The sequence below is a fragment of the Macrosteles quadrilineatus genome, unplaced genomic scaffold (assembly GCF_028750875.1).
Source record: "Macrosteles quadrilineatus isolate MER2022 unplaced genomic scaffold, UCM_ALF_1.0 Scaffold_3__2_contigs__length_128488019, whole genome shotgun sequence".
Taxonomy (NCBI): domain Eukaryota; kingdom Metazoa; phylum Arthropoda; class Insecta; order Hemiptera; family Cicadellidae; genus Macrosteles; species Macrosteles quadrilineatus.
In genome coordinates, this window is record NW_026542596.1 from 63,562,372 (window position 1) to 63,586,331 (window position 23,960).

The window sequence follows — 23,960 nt, forward strand, 5'->3', positions numbered from 1 at the left end:
TATATCATGCTCATTCGATAGAATTTTTATGTTTTCTACCCTATGTGCACTGTTATAAACCTTGACTTTAAGTAGATAGTTGGCAATAGCTGTGAGAAAATTTTACAATCGAAACACAAAACCGGTTACTATAATTATAATGTAAACCACTCTGGAAAGCAGCTGAAAATGCTCGTATAAACAACCACCAAAGAATAATAAAAATAGTAGTAGAAGAATGAACTATGTCATCAAAAACAGAATTTTGTTGATAAAATTAAAAAAAAAAATCATAAATTAGTGCTATAGCTTACGAAATCTTACCTATTTAATGAGTTATTGGATAATTGTTTCACCTATAACAATGGAGCTTTAATGGTATCTGCCCCAACGATCATCATCAGGAGGGATAATATATAATAATAAAGAACAAAAATTCGTAAAATATAGATTTTAGTCAGCGGAAAATAAAAGTTTGGTACTGTAAGTAGTGATGGACGAGACTAGATTTTTCACTTCGAGACGAGATTTACACTAACAAAACTTCTCATCATTTGCAACTCCTCAAAAATTATAATACTATTGAAGCAATATTTCCATGTAAAGAATAAATAATTAAAAATAAACACCTTCGCAAAGTTTTTTTAAATTAATAAATTTTAAATTTTTTTTAATTCCAATTTTTTTATTCTTAAAATTTTAGTCTTTTGAATTCTTAAAATTTATATCTTAAAATTTTATTAATTTAAAAATATTTAATAATTTAAAAATTTAAAAATTTTAAGAAATTTAAAAAAATTTAAAAAAAACTAAAATTTTAAGAATTTAAAAACTTTAAAATTTAAAATAATTAAAAACCTTAAAAATTTCAAGAATTTAAAAAGATTTTATACAGGGTGTATACCAACCGGGAAAACCGGGAGAACCGGGAAATAACCTTGAATTTGAAGGGACCTGGAAAAAACCGGGAAAAAGCCGGGATTTTTGGACCGATTCCGGGATTTTTATTTTAGCCCCGGTAGAAGATTGTAGTCGTAAAATGCGTCTTGCCGCCATTGCGGGCGACGACGATGACGTTTTCGTGACCGCGGGAGACGACGATGACGTTTCAGTGATCGCAGGACACAACAATGACATCTACACGTCCGCGGGAAATGTTCATGATTTGCCGCGATTGCGGACGACGACGTTTCCGTGACCGCGGGAGACGACGATGATGTTTACATGGCTGCGGTGAATATTAATGATTTAACCGCGATCGCGTACTTCGACGATTACGTTTCCCTAACTGCTGGAGTCAATGATGATGTCTACACGGCCGTGGAAGATTTTCATGATTTGCCGTGACCGCGAAAGATGACGATGATGATTTCTACACGGCCGCGTGAAATGCTCATGATTTTGCCGCGATTACGGCCGACGACGATGACGTTTCCGTGACCGCGGGATCAACGATGATGCATAAACTGCCGCGGGAAATATTCATGATTTTGCCGAGATCGCGGACGACCACGATGACGTTTTCGTGACCGCTGGAGACGACGATGATTATGTCTAAACGGCCGCAGATGTTTAGGATTTGGCCGAGATCGGAACGACGGCGATGAAGTTTCCATATCTGCGAGAGGCAATATGATGATGTCCACACGGCCGCGGAAGATTTTCGTGATTTGCCGTGACCGCGAAAGACGACAATGATGATTTCTACACGGCCGCGTGATATGCTCATGATTGCGGCTGACGACGATGACGTTTCCGTGACCGCGGGATGACCGCTGGAAACGACGATGACGTTTCCGTGACCGCGAGATCAACGATGATGTTTACAGTGCCACGGGAAATATTCATTATTTTGCCGAGATCGTGGATGACGACGATGACGGATCCATGACCGCGGGAGACGACGATGATGTAGACACGGCCGGGGAAATATTCATGATTTTGCCGAGATTGCGGACGACGACAACGATGACGTTTCCGTGACTGCGGGAGGCTATGATGATATCTACACGGCCGCGGAAGATATTCGTGATTTGCCGTGACCGCGAAAGACGACGATGACGTTTATGTGACCGCGGGAGTCAATGATGGTGTCTACACGGCCGCGGAAGATTTTCGTGATTTTGCCGTGATCGCGGACGACAACGATGACGTTTTCGTGACCGCGGGAGTCAATGATGGTGTCCACACGGCCGCGGAAGATTTTCGTGATTTGACGTGACCGCGAATAACGACGATGATTATGTATACACGGCCGCCGATGTTCATGATTTAGCCGCGATCGCGGACGACGACGATGACGCTTACGTGACCGCGGGATCAATGATGATGTTTACACTGCTGCGGGAAATATTCATGATTTTTCCGAGATCGCGGACGACAACGATGACGTTTTCGTGACCGCGGGAGTCAATGATGGTGTCTACACGGCCTCGGAAGATTTTCGTGATTTTGCCGTGATCGCGGTCGATGACGATGACGTTTATGTGACCGCGGCAGTCAATGATGGTGTCCACACGGCCGCGGAAGATTTTCGTGATTTTGCCGTGATTGTGGATGACGATGATTACGTTTCCGTGATCGCGAGAGACGGCGATCATGTATACATACCGCGGAAGATGTCCAGGATTTTTCTATGATAACGTAAGACTGTGATGACGTTTACGTCACTGTGGGTAGCGACCACACGACCGCAGGAAATATTCAGGATATTGCCGCCGTTGATAATGTGTTCATAAAAAAAGAAGATAATATTAAGGATTTTGCTGCTATCGAGAGAGACGATGTTTCCGTGGCCTTAAGTAATGATGATAATGAAAATTATTACTATAATAAGGATTATTACTTTTTAAACACTAGCTCACTGGACTTTGAAACAAATTTGATGTAAGTTTATATTGTATACTTAAGCTGCAAGTCTTAAATTGATTATAGTTTAGGTGGAACCAACAAATACGTGGGAACCTGGAAAAACTTCGAAAAACCAGGAAAAAACCTGGAAAAAACCTGGAATTTCACTTTAATAAAATAGTATACACCCTGTTATAATTTTAAAAAATAAAAATTTAAATAAAAAAAAAAATAAATTTAAATTTATTTTATCTTGTCTTGAAAAAAATATCCCGTTAGTATTTCAATCCCGCCCGAAGCTTTGATAAAAAAAATCTTGAAGTTTCGGGTCTTGTCTATCACTAACTGTAAGCATAAGCTGTTATCTAGAGAATATTAAAATTTGTCATATTTTAAAGTATGCTATTTTGAAATGTATAGGTAAACAGAATTTTGAACGATGCTCGTGACAAAACTGGAGGTTCAGCTAAGAAATCGCTGACAGAATACAACAACCTCAAGGCTATGGTGGTGTCAGGATCCAAGGGTTCCAATATTAACATCTCTCAGGTAATACTATTAATTATTTTGATGTCCATTAAAAAAAAACAATATTTTATATTTAATGGTTTTTAGCGAATTTCCCTATAGGGAAGTAGCTATTACCATAGGTGGCACGGTAAGACCTAGACCCGGGACCGATTTACTTTTTAATTTTGATGTCCCCAGAGGCCAAAAACACCATTCGTTCAAATTTTTATATATGTATATATATATATATATATATAGACTTATATATATATATATACGTCCGTGAACGCGATAACTTGAGTAATTTTTGTCCGATTTTGATGAAATTTGGTTTAAAGGTGTAAAGTGGGATAAACTTGAATGAGTTCGCGAACCAGCACGATCTGACCATGGGAACGGGGCTTTACGGGGGGTTTTATGGGGTAAAAATTGGTTTTTCTCACTTTTGACCCTCAAAACAAAAAATTTCCCGATTTCTCTTTAGACCTTTTTAAAGAGCTTAAAAAAACAAATAATTTAGTATATAAAAGTATTTTTGTTCCATTATTAGTAACGGAGAAAATTAAAAAATTTGTAAATTAAAAATTCCCATGTTATTCTTATGGAGAATATTGTCAAATGTTGTAGTTTGCATGTTTATGGATATATTTTGATCAAACTTGGCAAATTTATTTATTTTGTACTAAGCTATCAATATTTTATTCAAAAACACACTTTATTAGTTTCCTTGAGGCAGCAAACCTAGGTACTCGTTAAACCTAATTTGTTATTAAAATATATTTAACTGAAAATCAATTCAGACAAATGGAAATTCGCTTAGTCGGCAGGTTTGCTGCGGCGGGGGTATTATCATTTTTTACATATTTGTATTCCAGTAACATAGACCGGTACCTGTAAAGTACCGGTATTAGAAACATATTGCCAATAGCTTAAGTTGGTCAGAAAAGTATCATTTTTAGGTAATTGTTACTATAGGTTTGTTTATCACTGCTATAGAGATTTCACACGTAAACTATATATAATTAGCCTCATAATATGAGATTCAGTCAATAAAAGAGTCTTAATTAAATCTTTCTACCCAGGTTATCGCTTGTGTGGGTCAACAAAACGTAGAAGGAAAGCGAATTCCATTTGGTTTCCGTAAACGGACACTGCCCCACTTCATCAAGGATGATTACGGTCCTGAGTCTAGAGGATTCGTGGAGAACTCTTACCTTGCCGGACTGACTCCTTCTGAGTTCTTCTTTCACGCCATGGGAGGTCGTGAGGGTCTTATTGATACTGCTGTCAAAACTGCTGAAACTGGTAAGTGTTAAATATCTATCTTCTATCTTCTTTTCAATCTCATATTTCTCTACGGCCAATTCTTGCATAGCTAAAGCTTTAAGTGGTTTTTGATTTAAACTTGGACAAATTTGGAAAAAGCTTAATAAACTATAAATAGTCTTTAATCTCTTTTTTTATGTTCTGCAATAAGCAATATATAACAGAGTTGGTGATCCTTCTGAGCAAATAACTTGACTGTATAATACGCAAGATAACTAAGCTAACGGTTTTGTTTGAAGGTTATATCCAGCGGCGGCTGATCAAGGCTATGGAGTCTGTCATGGTCCACTACGACGGCACAGTGCGTAACTCTGTCGGACAGCTGATCCAGTTGCGTTACGGAGAGGATGGTCTCTGCGGAGAGACTGTGGAGTTTCAGAAGATTGCCTCCGTCGACTTGTCCAACTCAAAGTTTGAGAACATGTTCAAGTTTGATGCTTCAAATGAGAGGTGAGTGTCGTGACATGTGCTTTCTGTTTTACGTAGGTCTAGTTTTTAGAAAAAGGGATAGAAGCTATGTTACTATGGGTAAAATCAAACTAAGCTGTGGTACACAGAGAAGACACAGAAATCACTAATTGTGTCCCAGAGCATGAAATATTTTGTGTTTTCTCTGCCGTGTGCACTACGGCCCACAGCCTTTAGCGTTAAGAGACTTTATTCATACAAAAATTGTCCGGTGAGGAAATAACTTTTAATTCAAAGTTAGAATTTGGAACTTGTACATCAATAAATAATGAGTGGTATCGCCAATACTTCCATATTCTATTTCTATTTTCTTCTTTCTAATCCTATAGACTCCTCCTAGCATGGAACCTCCACTGTTCCTCTACATCTCACTCTGTTAGTCGTCTTGCTCTTGACACCTCAGGTTTTGTGTTATATCTTCAACTCTTCCAAAACAGAGCTCTCCAAGTATTGCTAGGTCTCCTCAACTTTTCATTTACCAGTGGAGGTCCATTCCTGAACTTATTTTGCACCATCTCCTTGGTTGTTTCTTGGTTCCACAATAGTTTGAAAATGTGCCATATGTTCTGTGGGAGTGTTGCTGAAGGTCTAAGTCCCGGAAGGTCTAAGAGTACTGTCAATGCAAAAAACTCATCCACTGATACTGTTTTAGACCTTGCGGAATTAGACCTTGGGCACACAATGTATATTTTGTAAATAAATTATTATAAAATGAGAGTTGCTGAAGGTCTAATTCCCTGAAGGTCTAAGATTCGAGTCCCTGAAGGTTTAAAATTCGAGTGCCGGAAGGTCTAAGATTCGAGTCCCGGAAGGTCTAAGATTCGAGTCCCTGAAGGTCTAATTCCCTGAAGGTCTAAGATTCGAGTCCCCGAAGGTCTAAGATTCGAGTCCCGGAAGGTCTAAGATTCGAGTGCCGGAAGGTCTAAGATTCGAGTCCCGGAAGGTCTAAGATGCGGGCGGGCATTGCGTCGCCAGAGATGAAGGCTATACAAGCAGGCAATAACGCAACAACTTTTAGAGTTGTAATATTCTTAGTGATAGTTTTAATAACTCTCACGTCTTTTTTTTGCTAGCTCGTTATTACAAGTACGATGAAGATATAAAAAAATCCTTATTTATATTATATCATTGACTATTGGATACTTTAATTTTTGTTACTGGCATAGTTGCAGGGCCATAACAGTTGCTATAGCTCAGAATAAATCATTACATAACTTCATAATGCATAATGTTACACTGTTCTAGTTTCTTTACAATCAATATTAAATTCATCGTTTTATGTAAAAATGTTTAAATAGATAACCTGATACGTTCCCAAGGTTCTGCTCCTTACCGAATTTACTTTATTTTTGTAAGTCGGGAACAAGTAATTACCGTACCCATGGTAAAACTTAGACCCGGAACCTATTAAGTTTGACGCGAAAAACATAAAGTGTGCCATTACTTTCTAAACAATTTTGTGAAGCTTATAAATCAAATATTTTTTGGACGTTCTGTTATGCGCTTTATGGTAAACTAGCTACAGAGCCCGATGGTGTTTTAATACGACGACCTTTAGTAAAATAATGGTTATAAAATCCATACACCACTTAACTCACAAATATTAATGGTACAGATTAAGCACATAACATTAGAACAACACACCTAACATAAGGAATGCACTTTAAACACAAATACAAATTGTTAACAACAACATTTAACCAAAGAAAATTCATTTAAACGAGGTGTTAGCCCGTCCTACGTACGGGAATTCAGTAGTCAGTTAAAACCGTGTACAATTCAGATCAGCTAGTTTACACAAATAAAGGCAAAGTTTCTTGCAGTTTTAATGTGAAAAATCATCTTGTAAACAAAAAGGCCTATACGATATGCATTTTAAATCCGATAATTTTACAATAAAACAGCAATTCTGCAACTTTTACGATATGAAAAGCGTTGAAGTGAGATTTGCAGCTGATTCGCACGGACGCACTTTGATTATTAGTACGGTAGGGGTACACTTCCATATCGGGCACAAACAACCGAATGAGTAATTTTGATTATTCGATTGTTTATTTCAAAATATCGTTTCGTAAGGTTAACCTTACCTTACTAACCAAACGATATATCGATCAATATTTTCATTCGGTTGTTTGTGCCAACGGATATGGAAGTGTACCCATAAGTAGCTACGGTAGAGAGAGTAATAGTCAATTGAGAAGTGTATAGACCTAGTCAACGATACCACCTTCCATAGCATACCTGCCTCTTCCATAATTATTATCACCAAAATACAACTACTATACACAATTTCCAGTAGGTCTGAATAGAAACGACCGAAAATAAAACGATAATATCCAATAAAATTCACAGTACACATAATTTAACTTTGGTGTCCTAACATCAAAACTAATCGTCACACCTATCCTTTATATCAATTTCAATGCATTAATTGCTAAATAAATAAGTGTAAACAAAGAAAAGTAAAAACAATAACAATTTGTTTTGAAACAGCTGTTTGCTTCAAATAATATTCATTTGAAAAAAAGAACTCACATGTAGCAGGAATATAAAAAGTAAACACGCTAGTAAAGCTAATGACGTAATTTTCGATGTTTATTATCCATACCGTTATCAGTTCTATCCTTGATAATTACTCACCCTCATTGAATAAACGTACATCATATTTCCCATATTGGTTCATTTAAACTACAATATATTCATAGTTGAAATAAAAGTGATATTTTCACGTTTGGGGGCGCTGATATAGGCGCCCCTAAATGTAACCACAACTGAACACGATTTCATAAAAGGATGGTTTGTCTAATTGCAGTATCCTAGGTCAATGTTGACGTTGTGTTCAATCTATGTCATCCATCTGTTCATCTTTGTATAAAACCCGGCTGAGGTTGTGGTGGTAATTTTAAATCGTGATTGCTGATTATTCTTGATCTTCTTTTTATGACATCAATATTTCCGGGCCTAATCCAAACAAAGTTAAAGCAGACAAACATTAATTGTAAACAAAAAGCTACCATTAAGAATTAAGACATGTAAACATTGTTGTTGTTTTTCTAATCTTTCCTTGAAAAGTGGAGCAGTAAAATAATTTGCATTTATCCTTTTTTATTAAGACTCGTGTACAGAGCCTCGATTTGTACTGTATGTGGTTTAATTAATTTTGGTTAAAACTGTGGTTTAAACTGTGGTCTAATTATCTCTACTAATCTTACTTATTTCCTATAATCAATGACAAAATAAGAGTAAATAAAATAACCTCATAGTTCCATAGTTTATATTTAACCAGCTGTTAGTTAAAACAAATTATATTGCTCTAAAACAAATCGAAGATTACAAAGATTGCTTTAAAAAAAAATTTGAACATCCTAGTATTTTACTATGCATATTTAATTAATCTGTCATCCTCTTACAGAAGAATTGAATGTATCAATGATTAGCATTACACATAGTATAAATAAGTCAACCCTAGTATGTCTTTACATTTTTATCCAAATGCTGAATTTGTGACACAAAAGCTGAATGTTTACAGCTGTTATGATAAGCAAATTATTTTATGCCAAAAGCTAGTTTAGAATCTTAGCGTCGGCTGCTAGACTTTTTAAAAATTAAAACTTAATTTCTAAAAAAAACTGGGACCATAAACTAAAATTATGGCTTCGACATTCCCTAGTTCTCAAAATTACCTTTCTTTCAACACAAAAATCATGAAAATCCGTTGAGTGGTTGATTCAGAATCGTGAAATAAAAAAACACTGTTTCGTTTTAATTAGGGGTGTGCGAATAGTGATTTTCAACCTCGAGCCGAGCCGAGCCGAGCTTTTTAAAATATTTTCGAGCTCGAGCTTTTTCGAGCCGAGCTTTTCCTAGCGTCACCTTATAATAATAATAATAATAAATCTTTATTGTCGTTTGGTAATATAAACATTACAATAGACAAGGTCAACATGTTTTGTTACATATGTTAAATAAAATATTAAATATTCTACAGAAAATGTTAAAATAAAGTTAAAAGGATAAAGCATCAGTAATAATAAAAACTTTAAAATTAACAGGGAAAAGACCATAACAAGAACAAAGAATCATCAAGACTGCTTGGCCTCACATTTAAGCGTTAAAAAATCTTCATTCTGCAAAAACTCATCAACTGAATAAAAAGCACGACTTGTAAGCCAATCTGATAATTTTGACCTATACAAATGAATACTTTCCTGATTTCTAAAATATATTGGAAGTTTATTAAATAGTTTTATTTGCAAGTATTTATAACTTTTGATAAATTTTGATAGCCTGGCTTGAGGAATATATAAATCTTTTGATTGTCTGGTGATATACCCATGGACTGAGTTGCAAGGAACAAATTTATTCAGATTCTCTTTAACGGAAACTAAATTGTAAAAAATGAAAATATTAGAGAGTGTTATGATTTTATTTTCAGCAAAAAATGTTTTGCAACTAACCCTATCTGGAATTTCAAACATAATTCTGAATTCTGAACATTATCAAAAAAATAAATTATTAAACATTTTTCTTCAAAAAGTGCATAATAGGTAATAATAATGTTCAGTCAATTTTTAAATAAACACAATATTATTTTAATATGTCTAAAAACATTGAGAATTGTCAAGACATCAAATAGTAGATAATCACGATAAGAACTGAACTGAACTAAATTAAGATGCAAGAAATAAAAGGATATGATTGAAGGCCTGACGAGATATGCAGTGCAGACTGAGCCAATCAGATTGTCTTTCATAACAGAACAGAGCTATCTTGAATGACAACAAAACAACTAGCAAGTCGATTAAATATGTATATTGTAACTACTATGAATATTTTATTCCATTTTGTATAAATAAATAAATATAAAAACACGTGATTATTCTTGTTGTTTTCCATGCACAAAATATTTTTGTTTTATGAATCGTATTAATCAAAAAGAACATGATTGGTTTGGATCCAAAAAGGTGAAGAGACAAAGTAAAAAGTAAAATTATATATTAAAAATATATAATTGACATATAGAGGAAATAGACCAAAACACTAAAATTAATAGAATAACACACAAAGTGAACAAGAAATGAAATAATGAACACGATGATTTAACACTGTCACTAAATTCTGTTATCTAGAAGGGTCGGTGAACTAATCAATAAATAGCCAAAACCAGTTTCCTCCCCCATTTCTCTCTCAGTCTCACCACCACCCCTCCCCCCCTGAGCCGGGAGGCCCAGCACTTTGTCCTTGAAACACCCTAGCCTCTGAAACAATAAACCCTTACACCCGCGTTGCTGTTTTGACAACAGGGTTATGAATGCATTCACTATTTTTCATTTTCCAGGATTAACTCTCAATTATTATTATTTGCAAGTTACAAATAGGAAACTACATCACATTATGGTATTCAATGACCCATGTATTATCAAAAATTAATAATCCATTACTTATTTTGATAATAAAAAGCATTCATTACAGCACGCACCACTTATTGATATTTAAATAATCATCAAAGTAACTGTTACTTTATACAAAATAAAATAGGTACAAAATTGTGTGGCCAGTCAAACTTTATAAACAAACATTTTATTCTATAAAATACAGATGGTAAATAGGGGTTGGTTTAAAGGAAATAAAATACAAAACAGATAATTAATTATTTTGATAAACATTAGAAAGGTTATGGGATTGATTGAACTAAAATAACCGCAGGGAAACTTATAAGTAGAAAAGTCGTCAACCACAATCTGTTTAATCAGTACATTGTTAGAGAGAGCAGAGAGAGAAAGAGAGATAGCAGATAGGGGCGTTTGATAAGGAATCTGAAAAAGTAAACAAACAAGGAACAACGACACGACGATTGATACTTGTTTATAGCCTTATTGTGTCGCCCACTACATTTGCACACGTGACCACTTTTTGTTTCTTCCTTATCTTTCATCCGTCCCAAAATAGAATTCCTGAAATTGTTTGTTGGTATAATCTCCCCTCCCACACAAGGCGCAGTGCTCAGTGCGCACTGTAGGTTGTCACGGCAACCGTGTGTCGTCATAGCGACGAGCCAATCACGCACTCGCACTGCGTTGTATATTACGATACGAATAGCTGTGTTAGAAAGACAACGCGATAGGTGGTAGTTTGTCTCTTTACTATCTCCTCAAAATTACGAGATAATCATTGCGTCTTGACTGAGCTGAGGTTCGTGCTTATCAAACCTCGAATGGTTGAACAAAGAATTGTGATAACATTGTTTCCAATTACGACCCAAATTAAGTGTTTTTTTTAGTTTTGACTTAGTATTAAAAGCTCGGCTCGAACTTCGAGCTTTTTCAAAATGCCTCGAGCCGAGCCGAATAATGAAAAGCTCGACCAAAAAGCTCGAAGGTTCGAGTACTCGCACACCCCTAGTTTTAATATTATAGATAACACTATAACAATAAGCTGTTAAACTATTAACAGCTGTTACGTATGATTAGATTATGTATGCATGATGGTAAACCAATTATTGCCATCTATTAATATTATTGGTTTTTATTTTCCACGTAGGGTTAGCTCTTCTACCCAACGCCTTTAAAATAACGCCTGTAATACTAAGCAATTGCTCGATTTCGAGCAACAGTGACACTAGTTAATTATAAAACATGTTGTTGATATAGTATAAAATGTACAGTAAAATTCAAAAAATATATTCTCTACTTGTTAGTTTACTTATAGAGCTAACTGTACACGTTGGATTGAATGAACAGTGGAGTGAATGAACAGGCAAATAATTTGTAAAATTACTTTTTGGAGTGAACCATCTTAGAGTGAATGAAACATCTCGATAATTACAACTCTAAAAGTTGTTGCGTTATTGCCTGCTTGTATAGCCTTCATCTATGGCGACGCAATGCCCGCCCGCATCTTAGACCTTCCGGGACTCGAATCTTAGACCTTCCGGGACTCGAATATTAGACCTTCAGCAACTCTCATTTTATAAACATTTATTTAAAAAAGTTACATTGTGTGCCCAAGGTCTAATCCCGCAAGGTCTAAAACAGTATCAGTGGATGAGTTTTTTGCATTGACTGTACTCTTAGACCTTCCGGGACTTAGACCTTAGACATATTACCAGATTAGACCCTCAGCAACAAGTACAAACTGCAAAATGTGTGTCGAAGGTCTGATTAGACCTTCCGGGAATTAGACCTTTAGCAACTGATCCTGTTCTGTTAGTAGTTACATTGACTATATTGAGTTAGTCAAAATAAAGTATAGGTAACACAAATTTGTCGACAGATACTTGCGAAAGATCTTCACTGAAGATGTGCTGAGAGACCTGCTTGGGTCCGGAGAGGTGATATCTGAGCTGGAGAAGGAGTGGGAGCAGCTCTGTCGGGACAGGGAGGCTCTACGACAGATCTTCCCCAGTGGAGAGAGTAAAGTAGTGCTGCCATGCAACCTCAAGAGGATGATCTGGAATGTACAGAAGATCTTCCACATCAACAAACGAGCACCTACAGACCTCAGTCCGCTCAGAGTCATACAGGGTAAGTGTTGTTTGTGGGCGATCAGTAGTTTTTGTTTTTTTTCCGAGCTTATCCTCCTCTTTGGCAATTGGTCATTTGTTCAGTGTAGAATGAATCCAATGATTTTTTTAGGATTTACCCTAAAGATACCTCAACCTATGTTGCACTAATGTTTCTCTTGTACATTGCATTTACAGAACTATTGTCAACTAGCCCAATGCCATGAGGGGATTTCATAATGTCTAAAAACCATCAACTAGACCCCTAATATCCGAAAAAGTAATATTTTATAAATCTTTTGTAATTTACAAAATAAACTCCATAATGTCCAATAAAAAGTTGTGGCTCAGTTTTAGAAAGAGATAAGAATATTTTCACACATCAAATCCCTGAGATCATCATTGTTTAGAACAGGATAAAAAATAAAACAGTTTCAACATGTCAGAACAATTAAGATTTACGAAAAATATCAAATTGACATGATTGTGGTAAAAAGGGATGAAAGACCAGACCACAATATAAATGGCAAGGCATAATAAAATGGGAAAGGGGAACATCAACCTTAAGTGGAAGAACAGATTGACACGGGTTACTTTAGCTACACTTCAAAACTCTTCTAGACAAGCTATGAATGTTGCAAGGTTTCTCTGTCCAATCTGTTTTGATTTTAATTAATGATGTAAAGTTTATCTCACCGTCCTGTTTTGTTTTTGCAGGTGTGAAGGACTTGCTCCAGAAATGTATTATTGTGGCTGGAGAGGACCAGCTGAGCAAGCAAGCCAATGAGAATGCAACGTTGTTGTTCCAGTGCCTTGTGCGATCTACCCTCTGTACCAAACTTGTCTCAGAGAAATTCCGCTTATCCACTGAAGCCTTTGAATGGTTGACTGGTGAAATCGAGAACAGATTCCAACAAGCACAGGTATTTCATCGGTTGTTTCTATAATTGTACAGTATTACAAAAAAATATTAAATTGTTTAAACTGATTGAAATTTATATTTTCATGAAGAATTGGTCTCTGGATTGTTTGAATTATCCAATGAAGGTTTAAATTATCTGGTTACTGTAAAAAACTATTATGTGAAGTTTAAAGAAAAACAGCTGTTTTGTGCTGTAAATTGAGCACATCATTAGGTCAGAATGTCGTCTGATATTTACAAATTCCTCATAACAACACGCAAAACATTTAAAAACTGACTGACCAGATGGTAACTATATGACAACACACTTGATATGGGGCTGGTAGAGCCGACTCATCCTGATGGTATATATTCACGACTTTCCCTCCAAATGTTTTGTTTTGGGTGTGCAATCAGGTAATACCTTCCTGAGTAACATTTTCTTCCTTGAAATGTGATAACATCTTAATTTGTTCTATTATTGTAGGTACTTGTATTTCTTGTAGTTATGTATTTAAATGTAATAATAAATCCGTGGTAAAAAATTTCTTATAACTTTACTGTGTGTTGTGAATAACTGAACCTTTTTAGAAAATAAGGCTTTAATAAACTTAAATTGTTACATAGTTGTCAAGGTAAACAAATCTCTAATACAAACAACAAGTAAATAAATACTTCAGCTGATTACTAAAAACAGTAATTCATAACACTGTGATTTTTCTAACCGAGATTGTGGTTGTTAAAATAGGCTAATTTTGAAAAACTTTTAAAATCACTAAAACAATATTTAGTCTAATTACTAATGTGTACGTTTGCAGTGTCAGCCTGGAGAGATGGTGGGGGCCTTAGCTGCGCAGAGTTTGGGAGAGCCTGCCACTCAGATGACGCTCAACACTTTCCATTTTGCTGGTGTATCGTCCAAGAACGTAACACTTGGTGTGCCTCGTCTAAAGGTAACTTTTTAAACATTACTATTATAACATTTCATAGACTAGTAATTAGTCTCTGAGCATGTTTAAGCACTTGTATTACCTTTTGAAGCTCTTCGACCGTTGTAAAAGGGTAATGATTGAAACATTCAATTTCATCCAAGAATTTCGACAATTAAACTAACAGCACTCCAAGAATTTGTAGCAGTAACTAAAGTTTTATGGACTTTCTTAAATTTTCCCGTGTTCCCTTGCTTTGACATTTTCCTTGCATCCTTAAAACCATTTGTATACTTCTTATTTTATTTTAGTTTATTTATTTTCTAAAATACAAATTTTCAAACTCATTCTATTTAACAAATTTAATGAATCGATGAAGGTGCTGATTACTAGTCATTAATGGCTTGTGTGCAGCAATTATTATGATTTTTGTTACTTCACAGTGCTTTTTTTATTCAATCGGTCTTTTGTTTTCCTTGTTTTTCTGTAAATGAACTCTAACATGAAATATATACAGAATACAATCATGTACCAAAAAGTAAATAACAAAGTAATCATACAATTTAAATTAGTCAGATTTTAACAATTCAGTAATAAACAGATGTGAACGCTGAAAAAACTATGAAAAAAGTCTTGTAATTTTGGTACACCACATTACCGAAACTTGTAGGTATTAGGTCACTCGACATCTCTAAAAGGCTGATTGTTTTACAGGAAATCATCAACATCAGTAAGAAGCCCAAGGCTCCCTCCCTGACAGTGTTCCTGACAGGAGCTGCTGCACGAGATGCGGAGAAGGCCAAGAATGTTCTATGCAGACTGGAACACACTACTCTGAAAAAGGCAAGCTTGATCAAACAACATATTTGATTTGGAGTTATTTAAGAACATTTTTGGTTTAATTAGAGAAGAAAATGTATATTGGCAAACAAGGCTTTGATTGAAGTCCGCTATACAAAAACTGAGGCTTCTTATGAAAGTTTTGAAACTGGAAATTATATTATAAGCAAAATGTACAAAAGTCTGTAAGAAGTAAGAAGAAGAATAATAATACATTTTTCTGTGTGAAATAAAAATCTAGAAACAGTGTTCAAGCTTTTCTTCATGTTCTATTTTCATGTTGAACATTGCTTTAAATGTTAGAGTTCAAATCACTACCATTTTTAAACAGGTTAAATGGTTATGAAAGTAAACTGTGTTGGGACACCCTTTATAGTGAAATGAATCTATCGTTTCTCAACCAAAAGTTGTCTTCTAGATATTATAAGTAAAATGTCTCGATAACATGAAGTTGTTGTTGAATCTCTTCAGGTTTGTTCAAAGGGTTAGCCATTTTTATTAATTTTAATTTAATTTCTAAAAACAAAAATTATGCAGCTAAAATTGTTTTTTTTCTCATCTAAACAATTCAATAATGTATTCTTACGGCCTATAGGTAACAGCGAATACTGCCATCTACTACGACCCAGACCCTCAAAACACAGTGATACCGGAGGACCAAGAATTTGTCAATGTCTACTATGAAATGCCCGACTTTGACCCTACACGCATTTCACCGTGGCTACTCCGTATTGAGCTTGACCGCAAGAGGATGACTGACAAGAAACTGACAATGGAACAAATTTCAGAAAAAATCAATGCGGGATTCGGAGACGACTTGAACTGTATTTTCAACGATGACAATGCAGAAAAATTAGTGCTGCGGATCCGTATTATGAACAGTGACGATAACAAGATGGCCGACGAAGAAGAAACCTTAGACAAGATGGAGGATGACATGTTCCTCCGGTGTATCGAGGCTAACATGCTGTCTGACATGACATTGCAGGTTAGTTTTGTGAAAAATAAAAATGTCTTGATAAATACTAAAATATACTTGTATAAATATACTAGTTTTCATTTAAGTTATTATCGGTTGGGCGTCAACTAGACTTATAACTTTTCACAGTCGTTTTACTTCCACCAAATGTTATTTCACTCCTCTTGGGAACTCTCTCTTCTTGCATTCTTCTCAAATGTCCCAGCAAAAAATTTGCTTTTTTCCATCTTAAACTAGTCACCTTCTGATCACTTCATTCATTCTCTTCAGATTCACATATTTTTGAGCAAACAAATTATGAATTAAAGAATCATGTTTTAGTTTTTTTTTTTATTTGAATGTATTACCTACTAAGGGAGAGCTTTTGATGTGTGGTCTGGAAAATGATGCACAACTTTTTTATTTAATCCCTTTTTCAGACCATAGTTGTTGTTTTAGATTGTATTACAATTTTACCATTACCAAATAATTTAAATATAAAAATTACCTTTACAAAAATTACTTGTTCTCATACTTTTAACATATTGAAACGGTATTCTTTTCTTTTCATTTGAATTACAATTTTTCATAGTAAAAAATCGTAGTATTCTATCAAAATTTCTTGTATGCTACAAATAAAATTGTTAAATCTTTATCAGTTTTGTGTGCCTCAAATCGCATACAGCCTCTATCTTAGTATTTCTTACTGTTTCGCCTGTACAGTTCTGATCACTATCCGTGTTGTGCAGGGTATAGAGGCTATCAGCAAGGTGTACATGCACTTGCCACAAACTGACTCCAAGAAGCGCATCATCGTGACGGAGAGTGGGGAGTTCAAGGCCATCGCTGACTGGCTGCTGGAAACTGACGGGACCAGCCTGATGAAGGTGCTGAGCGAACGAGATGTCGACCCAGTGAGGACCTTCTCCAACGACATCTGCGAGATATTCTCGGTTAGTTACTCCTAGCTAACTGTTCCTCTAAATTACGATAGGTGGAAAAGTAATAAGTTACAATATTTGTAAACATAACCTCTGATGTAGGCCTACTGTTTTTCCACTGATTTTAAAGCACTGAGACTTGATTCATTCCTTAACATGTCATGTCCATTCTCATTGTCAGCTTTTGTAGTCAATAGGCCTATAATTCTCTAACTTTTTTTTCTATTTTGTGAATTTTTCATTTGAAATTCTATTGTAAAGCTTTTAAGTAAAGATGTCAATTGCTTTATTGACTATTAAACTTCTTTCTTACCTCAGTTGACCTTTTTTTAACTTTCATATTGGATATTTGTCATACAAATTAGACTTGCCTTAAATTGATTACCACCATGTACATTCTCAACTAGGCCATAATTCTTCTTGACTAAAACTTTGGACAAATTACAACTCAGGACATTTCCTGAATACAAATTTGAAACTCAAACTGTGAGAGGAAATCCTGTATTGATTTAATGATGTTTGGTGGTTTGTACTGTGATCTATGATTGCTCGTGTTTATTCAGGTCTTGGGTATTGAAGCTGTGCGAAAGTCAGTAGAGAAGGAGATGAACACTGTGCTACAGTTCTACGGGCTGTACGTAAACTACCGACACTTGGCTCTGTTGTGTGACGTAATGACTGCCAAAGGTCATCTCATGGCCATCACACGTCACGGCATCAACAGACAGGACACCGGGGCACTCATGAGGTAGGTGTAAGGCTAATCCTTCCACTGTGACTGTTAAAGGAGTTTTTTCGGAGTGGAATTTAGCTAGCTTATACCTCAGAAAACTAGAGTCTACGGGTTGTTCACGACTAAATCTTGCACAACGTGACACAACCAATATTTTGTCCTTGTTTGGGACTCCAGAGAGTTGTTCTTCCAGCTAAACCAATGCCTTTCCAAAACAAAATTACCTCATTTGTAGGCCACATGTTTTCCCTGTAAGTATGTACAGAGCTGTGTCGTTCAATGCAACAGAACTCTACTAAGCCCATGTAAACCATCCAATCATTTAATTACATGTTCTTAGTGATGTAAAATACCCGGGTATTTAAAACTCAGGGTAAATACCCTGGATATTTACCCGGGTAAATACCCAAAATCCATAAATACCCGGGTATTTTGGGTATTTATGAAATCGATAGGAATTCATTTATATTCACCCCTAAATATGTTATTGTTATCATTACATGAAAAATTAGGATAGTCTATAACATATTTTACTGTAACTTGAAGCTTTGCTAGTACCTTTTATCTTTGACTATTAATACAACAACTTTTATTTAATGATTTAGGACTTTTTAAAATAAAACATTAAATTTTTAAATAAGAATGGGGTTTCGTTTATTATCAAGACAACACCTCATCAGAGAAATAGTGAACCTAAACCTACTTCTACTGTTATTAAATTATGATAGTTAAAATGTTTATCGTATAAATGGCATGGAAGGCTAGACAGACCTAAGGCAGAATGGCAGAATACTAAAAGAAATTAAACTTTTCTGTGTTACCGCTTAGTTGGAAACAATAATATATTTGGATAAATCTACTAAAAAAATGTATCTCCTGTTTTTTGGTCTAACTTAATATAATTTTGAAAGATTTATTGTGCTATAGATTTAAATGTTTTGTATCACAAGTTTATGAAATTAGTTTTTTTTATTATTTTGATACCATTGATACCAACAAAAGATCTAGAACAAAAATATTATTTATTTAATACTGCCATCCTACAGATTGAACTTTAATTATTTTCTTAAATTGTTTACACGCCTAGGCCACAACTAGGTTAAATTTTCATGTATTTATAAATAATAATTATTACTTTGCAAATTATTTTTCTTCAATTTCAATAAAATAAATTCATCTATCTATCATAGAAATTAAAAAATGATACGAAGTCAAGAGCAGTGCAACCATGCGACCAGGGTATTTATGCCGGTTATGCTTTATGCTCAGACCTGGGTATTTATAGCGATTGTACCCAGAAGTAAAATGCTAGTAGTGACCATATGAAATTTTATTTAACACATTTTATCATCATTTTACTATCCTTACAGGGTTATAATTGCAAAAAAACATCTCAATCTTCTCTAACTTTAATACAAATTATAAATACCCAGTTTTTGGGTATTTACCCTGGCCTGGGGTAAATTCCCGGGTAAATACCCAATTTATATTTACCTACCCACTGGGTATTTACCCGGCCCACATCACTACATGTTCTGTTTACTATTTATGGCCAACTGACTAATCTTTCAGGGTTTGAAATGTATTAGTGATATTTTCAAAGGAAATGCACTTGAAGCTAAACAGTTAACAAAATCCCAACTGTCCTCTATAGTAGTGTGTAGTCACTATGAAACGTGTAGGCCTACTCACACCAGTGTGAAAATTTGTGTAGTAAAACAAATATGTCATGTGTAAATCAGAGTCATAGACTGGGTGGCCAAAAAGTCCCTTTACACTAAAGACAAATTTAATTGGTGTTCTAGGGCCGAAGCGGTGGTGGGGGAAGGGAGAATGAGGCTTCATCCTTTTCCCCCACTGTTTCCTTACTACTAACGTACGAATATTTGCTAATCAGTCTTGTTTATAACAACAGTCTACTACGCACTGCAAAATTGTGTGAAGGGACTTTTCGGCCACCCTGTACTTCCTACAGTTTACATATTGGGTACTGTTATTTTATGAAACCATGAGCATCTGTCGAAGTTATTTAAGTTCCATCTTTTGATTTCTTAAATAGGCTATTCAAAATTCCTTTTCTACTTAAATTTGTTTGTTGTAGATGTTCATTCGAGGAGACAGTGGATGTGTTGATGGACGCTGCATCTCACGCTGAGGTTGACCCCATGAGGGGAGTGTCGGAGAACATCATTATGGGTCAGCTGCCCAGGATGGGAACTGGTAAGCTGGCGGAATGTCTATCTTTGTAATCCATTTACGGATGTACAGTTAGTTTTACTAATGAGCTAATTTTACATAAAGACTAATTTATTCCAGAAGATAACTGCTAAGAGTGCCAAATTTCTTTCATAGTTTTTGTCATGTATGTAAAATGTAAATTCTTATTTAGCCTCAAAATGTTGTTTTTTTTAGTTTTTTTTTTTTTTTTAGTTGGATACACCTTGAATCATTGACAGGTTTAGGATTGACAATGCTTGACAGAGCCAACATTTCTAGGGTTGTAACATGCCATGGTTCAATCATCCACATGAGTTTTAATTGGTGCCAGAACTTTTTAAGAAAACTGTTGAAATATCCCTTTTCAATTTGCACAACTCTAGGGTAGAAGAAAAGAAAAGGGTGCAATTTTATAAGGTGTTTGTATCAACATGAAATGTTGAGTTATTGGTAATACAAAAACAAATTGGTAGAGTCCATAAATCTGTGGTTCATAAAATATATACTGAAGATGAATCCAACCCTGCTGTCCCTATGGTATGAAACATAATGTCAAGTACTGTATTGGCTTGAACCGGTTGACAAGTAGCAAGTCATAGGCTGTATCTCTGATTCTGTTGTCTTCAGGTTGTTTTGACCTCCTACTGGACGCGGAGAAGTGCAAGGCTGGTATAGAGATACCCATGAACATGGGCATGGGTATGATGGGTGGAGCTGGTATGTTCTTTGGCAGTGCTGCCACACCCTCCATGAGTCCTCAGATGACACCCTGGGTCCAGGGCAGTACACCCGCCTACCCTGGCAGCGGCAGCGCTTGGTCCCCAAGTGAGTATATATTCATAATAATTGTGATAGGAGAGGAAACTTCAATTACAGATTCAAGTTATGCATTCATAAATCATTTTTCTTTATAACAGTGGTTCACTTCATATTTAGAAAACAGAGAACAGTTTGTTGAAGTGGACTACGTAATCGAGAAAAGAAATACTAAATATATTGAAAACTTAAGATCTCAGCGGCAGACACTACGATATGGAGTACCCCAGGGATCAATCTTGGGGCCTCTTTTGTTCCTCTGTTACGTTAAGGGGTTACCAGAGATGATCCCAGTCAGTGATGGATCTATGTGTCTGTATGCTGATGACTCTAATGTTTTGTTCTCAGGAAAATCCAATTTAATTATTGAAAAATCCTCAAACAGGAGTCTCCTATCTCTAAAAAAGTTTTTGGGTGAAAGAAATCTGAACTTGGAAACTCTTAGGATAATCTATTATTCTCTAATTCATTACCACATATCCTATGGAATCGCCATTTACGGAGAAACAACTAAGGCAAATTTGGATAAAATACTGATCATGAAATTAAAAAGAACAGATTCAGTTAAAAATATCTTTCCTGAATTGGTTGTATTAACAGTTTACAGTTTGTATATTTATGAAACAATAATTTATGCAAAACAATTTCATTTATTATCCACTGCAAGTAAATATAACAATTGCTTTCAAATTAACCTTCCTAGACATGATTTAGAATTCTATACCAAAAAACCTTCATATGCAGGCTTAAAATTTCTTCAAAAATTACCGATTTCACTTAAAAAAGAAAATAATACAAACAGATTCAAACGCCAACTAAAAGACTTGTTGATAAGAAACCCATTTTATTCTATCAAAGAATTTTTAAATTGTAATCTCGAAACGACCATTTGAATTCCAGATACTACCTAGTTTTACTCTGACGTAACCTTCTAAGATTTTGTGATTTTTTTAAGTTATAGCACTCATTTTTAGTTTTACTATATAAATCCTTTGTGGATGATTTTAATTATTTAGTTTATAATTTTTTAATTATTTAGTTTATAGTTTTTTGTTTATGTTAGTTTAATGACACTATTCAAGACATGTTGTCTAAACTTTGTGAATAAAGAATATTTGATTGATTGATTGATTTACTGTTACAAAGTTTAAACAATTAATCTTTAATCTCATAGTTAATTCCTAATTACTATTGTATATTTAAATTAACCTCAAATTTTGTGTTCCAGTTGGCAGTGGTATGACTCCTGGAGGTCCCAACTTCTCTCCGTCAGGGTCCAGTGATGCCAGCGGGCTGTCCCCTGGCTACAGTCCAGGGTGGAGTCCCCAGCCAGGCAGCCCAGGGTCTCCAGGTCCCTCTATGTCTCCTTACAGGGTCTCTCCCTCTGGAGCTGCTTCACCCTCATACTCTCCACACAGCAACATCTACGCTCCTGCGTCACCCAGCCTCACACCAACGTCGCCCAACTACTCCCCGACCTCACCCTCCTACTCGCCTACTTCACCCAACTACTCACCGACGTCTCCTTCATATTCACCTACTTCTCCGAGTTACTCACCGACGTCACCGTCGTATTCGCCGACTTCTCCTTCATACTCGCCCACATCTCCGAGTTACTCGCCAACGTCTCCCAGTTATTCTCCAACATCCCCCAGCTACTCACCGACTTCACCCTCATACTCTCCTACTTCTCCATCGTACAGTCCTACTTCACCATCTTATAGTCCGACTTCTCCGTCCTATTCGCCGACCAGCCCTTCATATTCGCCGACATCACCGAGTTACTCCCCGACTTCCCCTAGTTATTCACCAAGTTCGCCCAACTATACGCCGGCTTCACCGTCCTATTCTCCGACGAGTCCATCTTACTCTCCGTCATCTCCTCAGTATTCACCTGCCAGTCCTTCTTATTCTCCCTCATCTCCAAAGTACTCCCCGACATCTCCTTCATACTCTCCAACTTCCCCCAGTTATGCTGCGTCCAGTCCTCAGTACACACCAGCCTCTCCTCAGTATTCCCCCACCTCACCTACATACTCACCTACCTCTCCCTCATATTCACCTACTTCTCCCTCTTACTCTCCTAGCTCACCCAAGCATACTCCTGGGTCTTCAACATATTCTCCAACAACACCCAAATACTCTCCCACCTCCCCCACATACTCTCCGACCAGTGCTCAGTATTCTCCTACCAGCTCCAAGTACTCTCCCACCAGTCCCACCTACACCCCTACCTCCCCCACCTACAGCCCCACCTCTCCCACTTACTCCCCGGCTGTTCCTGGGTATTCACCCACTTCTCCCATTTACTCTCCTACATCTCCCCACTACGAGCCTCAAGATGACTAATTACCTAGTCAAATGTTGTTAAAACTATTTAATAGCTTTTTTTTATAATGTTCTGTTAGCATTGGGTTTAAACACTCTTAGCAGGAGTGATTTTTCTATGTATAAGATTTGTAAATATTGAATGCCTGTGAGTTTTTATAAATGTGAGAAACTTTTGTTTATTTATACAATAAATGTTGGAAGCAACAATATTATTTTTGTAAAAACTCATTAAAAGCTACTAAGCTAGGTACAAAGATGGAGTTTTAAAAAGGAAAAAAAATCGAAACCAAAAAAGTCTTGTTTCATAAATCATGTTACCTTATTTTTTGAATTTGTGATGCTTATCATCACTATATTTTAAATCATGATGTCTCACATAAAAACTGACATTTTGTATACATTTTCCAGTTTTGGTTTAGGTTTAGAACTAAAGGAGATTGTACTGTTAATATATTTATGTATTTTAATAATATTGTCAATAAATCCATCATCAATTGGAATGTCTTTTTTATTGAGTAGTTGGTTCCAAATCTTACTATTTTGACACTAGAGATTAGATTTAAGATTAAAACTTAGTATTTTTGCTTCTTTAACGGCACCACCTCCATCTCAACACAAGCATAATACTCGAGTGTTTATTAGTTAGGATTGAATAACAAC

At 35.7% G+C, this 23,960-nt stretch overlaps 1 protein-coding gene across 1 annotated transcript in view; it reads left to right on the top strand.

Annotated features, from left to right (window-relative positions):
* Nucleotides 1-23,800, top strand: part of LOC128989847 (DNA-directed RNA polymerase II subunit RPB1-like) — a 44,372-nt gene extending 20,572 nt beyond the window's left edge. Inside the window, exons 14-26 of the mRNA XM_054411925.1 lie at nucleotides 3,250-3,378; nucleotides 4,422-4,644; nucleotides 4,905-5,115; nucleotides 12,406-12,656; nucleotides 13,352-13,557; nucleotides 14,354-14,488; nucleotides 15,179-15,312; nucleotides 15,905-16,292; nucleotides 17,012-17,215; nucleotides 17,767-17,951; nucleotides 20,038-20,156; nucleotides 20,781-20,978; nucleotides 22,198-23,800. Coding sequence (XP_054267900.1) covers nucleotides 3,250-3,378; nucleotides 4,422-4,644; nucleotides 4,905-5,115; nucleotides 12,406-12,656; nucleotides 13,352-13,557; nucleotides 14,354-14,488; nucleotides 15,179-15,312; nucleotides 15,905-16,292; nucleotides 17,012-17,215; nucleotides 17,767-17,951; nucleotides 20,038-20,156; nucleotides 20,781-20,978; nucleotides 22,198-23,318 — 3,504 coding nt within the window. The 3' untranslated portion in view covers nucleotides 23,319-23,800. The remainder of the gene's footprint in view (nucleotides 1-3,249; nucleotides 3,379-4,421; nucleotides 4,645-4,904; nucleotides 5,116-12,405; nucleotides 12,657-13,351; nucleotides 13,558-14,353; nucleotides 14,489-15,178; nucleotides 15,313-15,904; nucleotides 16,293-17,011; nucleotides 17,216-17,766; nucleotides 17,952-20,037; nucleotides 20,157-20,780; nucleotides 20,979-22,197) is intronic.
* The last annotated feature ends 160 nt before the right edge of the window (nucleotides 23,801-23,960 follow it).